The sequence below is a fragment of the Pelodiscus sinensis genome, chromosome 31 (assembly GCF_052426305.1).
Source record: "Pelodiscus sinensis isolate ZL-2025 chromosome 31, ASM5242630v1, whole genome shotgun sequence".
Taxonomy (NCBI): domain Eukaryota; kingdom Metazoa; phylum Chordata; order Testudines; family Trionychidae; genus Pelodiscus; species Pelodiscus sinensis.
This window is the reverse complement of record NC_143082.1, coordinates 10,819,780-10,825,779: the sequence shown is the minus strand read 5'-3', so window position 1 is coordinate 10,825,779 and position 6,000 is coordinate 10,819,780. Positions and strand designations below refer to the sequence as shown.

General features: G+C 42.1%; 1 protein-coding gene across 1 annotated transcript in view; it reads right to left on the bottom strand.

Annotated features, from left to right (window-relative positions):
• Positions 1-2,241: 2,241 nt before the first annotated feature.
• The window catches only part of SCN8A (sodium voltage-gated channel alpha subunit 8), a 132,338-nt gene continuing 128,579 nt past the window's right edge, over positions 2,242-6,000 (bottom strand). The window contains exon 27 of the mRNA XM_089774586.1: positions 2,242-5,499. Within this exon, the coding sequence (XP_089630712.1) occupies positions 4,352-5,499 (1,148 nt within the window). The 3' untranslated portion in view covers positions 2,242-4,351. The remainder of the gene's footprint in view (positions 5,500-6,000) is intronic.

Genomic DNA, 6,000 nt, shown 5'->3' with positions numbered 1-6,000 from the left:
TCCCTGCACATCCACAGGGCAGACAGTGCGTGAAAGCAGCAGAACAAGCTGTCCCTACAGCTAGGCGCAAGAGAGAACTACAGGCAGCATAGCCTTGGCATAGAACCCTTGGCTTCTGTTGAGCTGACCAATGAATGAGGCTGATAGTAGGTTTTGTGATGCATTCATTAAGAGACTAATCAATTGCCACCAGTTGGCCTCACAAAGGCCACCAACCTGCTCAGCGGCTACCAACATGCTGCAGTCACTGTTCCCAATCAAAGCCGTAACCTCTGATGAAAATACCAATGGGGCTGCGGATTGGCACTAAGAGCTGTACAGCCCTGTTTGCTAGATACCAGCAAAGAGCCACGAAAGGCCACAAGTGTCTGACTGTGAACACTAAAAACAAGGGGGGGAGGAACCACTTCCACGAGCTTCCCCTGCCACACAAGTTCAGTCCTACTTGTACCTCTTTTATTCACTTAAAAAAAAAGAGAGAGAGAGATCCCCGCAAAAATGAAGGTGAGCCTGGGGGAACCACTCATATAAGTGGGAGGCTAGGACACTCTTACCTTGTACAGTTAAAACGGGTAATGTGTATTTCTTTTGTCTTTTGCCTCGTACGATTGTGATTTTTAATCCTGTTTGTGTTAGGGCAGGGTGAGCCACCATTTAGTCGCCAATACGCAGATCTTCGGTATTGGTCTGGTACATTTGTTACAGCAGAAACCCACATTTGTTACAGCAGAAAACTAAATAATGCAAAAGCCTGGGAGTAGTGTCTGTTTCGCCAGCTCATGGCTTTATTTTTTTCTTATTCTTCCACATGAGTGGCTGTATTTTTTTTAAAAGTGAAAATAGACCAGAAAAGTGAGTAAAGCATATTGAACTGATCTTTCTTTTTGCCTCTTTTCCCTCTCCCCTGCCCTTTTAAGAAAAGGGTAATACATGAACCAAAACACCAGGAAGGATTTTACATATGCTGGGGGATAAAGCGGAAGGAAGCCACTTGTTACAGCCTAACTCTTCCGGCAATGCATTTTAATCCAAAAGCAGCCTATTGCTTTATTCGCATAACCTTGAATCTGGAATAAAAATTCCTCATCAAGGATCTTCTTACAACCCTGCCCCACACAAACCCTTACACACACACACCATGTCTGCATTTCTATGCAATGAGATGGTGTATGAAGCTATCCAGACTGCTTTATTTGAGACAAAAACTTCCTTTCCAGCCTCAACCTCACGGTATGAAGGTTCCCAAAGATGCAGACCAATTCTCTCAGCACCAGCGAACTGTGGCTGAGGGAGCTATTTGCTACACAAAAGGAAATGTTTAAAAACAAAACAAAAAAATTAAGTTTTCATTTAAGCAAGAGGATGGACTCTGCTATCCGTGATTAGTTCAGGAAACTGTTGGTTTTATTTTTCAGAAAGACTGATGGCCTTTTTGATCCAATGAGACTGATAGCTTAAGAGTTAAAAAGTGAAAGGGAGAAAGATCGCAGGGAAGTCTTACTTAAAATGACTCCAGTAGCTAAATGAAATTGCCAGCATCAGCGTCAGCAGTAAATGTACCACCCTTTCGGTACAGACTGATAGCCCAACTTAAGAACAATTATGTAGTTTAGCCAAATCTTGCATAGAAATGGTCAGAGAACTTATTGCACATTAGAATAACAAAAACATATTTTGTCATTGTAAAGATAATTTGCGCTAAAGCTTTTTTGAAATCTACTTGTGGGTATAGTGTTGTTTTGGGGGGTAGGGAATGTACATTGGCTGACAACATCTAAAAATCTAAGGAAAATATTTTAAAAATTAAAAATAAACATGGACAATGGCATAAGCCAGAAGCCGTTCTATTTAATTTTTGTATTTACAAAAAGGCATGCCGATAAAATAAACTGATATATTACAGTATTTATAATATTCTCTTAAAAAGTTCAATCACACTTTTCAGCTTTTTTTGTGCTGTTTACAATGTAGCCTGTACATATGTATGTAGTTTTCATCTTAATTATACATCATAGCCTAGTAGTAAGTGGGGTAAATCTAACAGGGTTGAAATGGTCCTTCATTGTGTTCACCAGTACAGAAGAACTCCTCCACTGACATCATAAGGGCTAGACTATGCATTTATACAGTCCAACTTGGCATAGATGGCTGTTGAATTGCTTTTTTAAAATTACACTTGTCATCTGGGTTGTGAGATTATATAATCCAAACTTCCTCCTGTCATCTAACAGTTCTGCTGTCTTATTTTTGCCCTTTTAAAGATACATTTTATTTGGTCTACATTCAGTCATCCTGTTTCTCTTCATTTTACACTACAGATTCAGTGCACTGATATCATAACCCCCGCCCCCTTTCAAAATGTAAAGTGTCAGCAACATGATTACCAGTACACAAGCTGCAGCTGGAAAACAGTCTTGTTTTAGTGCATTGCTACCTCTTCCCCTTGGCAAGATCTATTCCCCAAGGCTGCTTTGAAGAAAATATCACCTGGAGCGGTGATGACAGCTGGCTTATTGATTGAGGAGGACACATACAGAATATTAAATGGTCTCATTTCCTTATGAAGAAACACTAATGTTTGAGCTTTCTTGGTGACATTGCCACAGAATGATTTACCACTCCGTGATGAGAATAACTGAGAAGTAGCTCCATGTCTACCCAAATCTGCAGGACCTTTTAGTTACCACTGTACACCAACATGTGAAATGGAAAGAAAGTGAAGGCACATGACATCAGACACCTGGCCTTCAGCATTCAGCACCGTGCCCCATGTCACATTGCTCTTGTGTTGTCCACTGTAATGTGTTCCACTTTGTTTAAAAACCTCGTGGCTACAGAAGCATGGAAAACCATGCAGCATCAAAGTGCAAGCTGCAAAAAGTAGCAATGTTGGAAGAAGGTAAAGAAGCCTCCAGCGTTTCACAAATCCTACTGGGTTCCAGCCCTTGTTATCACCCCAAGACCGCAACAACTCTGGTGAAAATGGGACACAACTAAACTCTGTGAGTTACATGTCCACCATTTGCGATTGCTTTATACAAGTTCCCAAAATTGCACCTGCAGAGACAATATGCTACTTGCTACATAGCACTGTTATCTCTACACTAAAAAGTGTCTGCTGCAGAATGATTGCTGAATAATAATAAATATTACAGCATACAAATGAACTTTTATTGACTGGTATTTTTTAAGCTCTAGATTTTGGTTTTGCAGTGCCATTCTTGATTTTTATATTATTCTCCACTCAGATGGGATCTGGAGCAACATTTAGGTTTTTCTTTCTGTATGACTCATTTGTTTAAATGCACAAAAGATGGCTGGATGGAAAGGACAGGTTGTGAGACATACACACGCACACATACACGCTCGCACACACAGATTTAATCTGCTTGTTTTGTTTTTGTTTTTCCTACTGGAGGGTGTATGAAAGAGATTGTTATGAATTCGTAAATACCGGTGAAGGGCATGATTATATTTAAGGTTAGCCTCCAAATACGGTGTGTAGTAGTCAGTGGAGTGCCTCGAACGTATGGCTTAACCAACTGTCGTGGAAGAGTATTGAGTGTCTTGTGGTTTAATGATTCTTCATGCATGATTCCTGGTCACCGCATGCCATCATGCAAATCATTTCTATGCATTGAACAAGCACGATTTTTTTTGACTCAGCCTGAGCAAATTTCCAGGCTGAAGATACCTGATTACCCCATCTCCCAAACCAAGTAAAGCCCATGTAGAAAGTAGTATGCAGATAATAAATATCAAATAAACTATGATAATCAAATGGCATGGGCTAAATGGGTGGCTTTTTGTTTCTTTCTTTTTTTGTGTCTGTTCCATTTTTGTTTTGCTGTTTTTTTTTCTTTTTTGCTGCTTAACTAAATGCAGGAATGCAAATTAGTTTTGCATGAACAAACAAACCCCTTTAACATTGTGACTTCTGGGTTTTCTTTTGATAATCAACAAAATGAGAAAATAAAATCAATTTTGGCTGCTTTGGAAGATATATTAATCCACGCAGCAGGTTTTTTTTCGTTTTTGTTTTTAGTGTGTGTGTGTGTTTATTTACTTTGTCCCAAGTTGCATTGATTGATGTGGAACATGCAGTAGCCACCTGCCCAAACAATAGAAAATCCCTTTTTTTTCTTTTTAAATGTTCATTTAGAAGGGTCCTTTAAACAAGTAGTGCATCACTGCTTTTAGATGCAACTTTGTCACACAGTAAGCAGACTATGTTTGGTATAAGATCTTCAGGTGTCTCCTTAGCTGTTCCGTACTGATACATTTTGTAAAGTTTGTAAACAATCTTTCTGCTTTCAAATTTTTTAAAATTTGTACAATATTTGTGTTTGTCTCAACACTTGGATTCCTTTAAATCTTTTTGTCTTTTTGCTCGCTCTCGTCTTCTTTCCTCCACCCGCAGCTGTTTCTCCTTTTCAGGTTTAGTTACACTGTCATAGGATGGGAGGGATGCGGTGGATGGGGTGCCTTCTTTTTTCTCCCGGTTTGTTCCTCCGTTTTCAAGCTTAGTAGAGGCAGACTTCCGGCAAATAAAGCCCCGTTTTGCTAGGCGAACCCTGTAAGCCCTCTGGATAACCACTGCCGAGACGTCTTCTTGCTTGCGCCGGAGCGTGGTTGTGATGGGCTCGTAAGACACTTTGGAAGGGTTGGATGCCACAAACCTTTCCTCCATCTGCTGCCTCAGGATGTCCAGCTCCCCACTGTCCCCCAGCACACGTTTGGTGAAGGCAAACAGGATGTCCAGGCAGTGAATCCTGTCCCCGCTTACCATTGGCAAGTCCATGGCAATGAGTTCGATAGTGTTAGGCTTAGGAACACGGAGTGGGTGCTCCAAAGCATCTGCAAAGTCTGCCAGCTTGCAGTACTCAATGAACTGTGTGGCATCAGGGTCAAACTTCTCCCAGATCTCATAGAAGGTTTCAAAGTCGTCCTCACTCAACGGGTCAGCACTCTCCTCCGTGGCCACACTGAAGTTCTCCAGAATGATGGCGATGTACATGTTGACCACGATCAGGAAGGAGATGATGATGTAGCTGACAAAGAAAAAGATCCCCACAGAGGGATTACCACAATCTCCCTTGAAGCTGCTCCCGGGGTGCTCCTTATCTAGGTCACAATCCGGCGGCCGGTTCAGGATAGGCAACAGCAAGCCATCCCAGCCTGCCGAGGTGGTGATCTGGAACAAACAGATCATGCTGTTGCCGAAGGTCTCAAAGTTGAACATATCATCGATGCCGGCCTCGTGCTTTACGTAGGCGAAGTTTGACATGCCAAAGATGGAGAAGATAAACATGACCAGGAACAGCAAGAGGCCAATGTTGAACAAGGCAGGCAAGGACATCATTAAGGCAAAAAGCAAGGTGCGGATCCCCTTGGCCCCTTTGATCAGTCGCAGGATGCGGCCAATACGGGCCAGTCGGATGACTCGGAAGAGAGTGGGTGACACAAAATACTTCTCAATGATATCAGCCAGGAACATTCCTAAAGAAGAGGGCAGGGGAAAACGTTATTGATAATGGAAACACCTGCAATCACCGCTGTTTACCAGAAGCAAGCCAGGGAACGCTGGCAGTGCTAGGATAGAAAAACTGGCTCAAACTTCCACGGGGGACCTCTTGTTCGGCGTGCCTCAATTTCTGGGGGCCCCAATTTAGGCAGCTAAGGGCTGAAACTGGCAGCCCTTCTTGGGATTTTAAGGTTCCAAGCCAGGAAGGCATTTGGACTTACATCTCCTTGATCTTAAGGGGCAAGAATTATTAAACTAAATGAAAGAGGTCTGGAGAAGGGGAACCAAGTAGAGTCCACATTGTATTAGCCTGTGGGCCCACATTCCCTTGCAATTTATGAGGCTCCTGGCTTTAGTATTTAAGCTGTCCTTGAAATCAATGGAATGGTGTCAGAAACAAAAGTGTCAGAAACAAAAGCTGACCCTGATTTGGGGCTGCAGGACATTCTCTACGCTTCGAGCCAGCTTATTCCAAA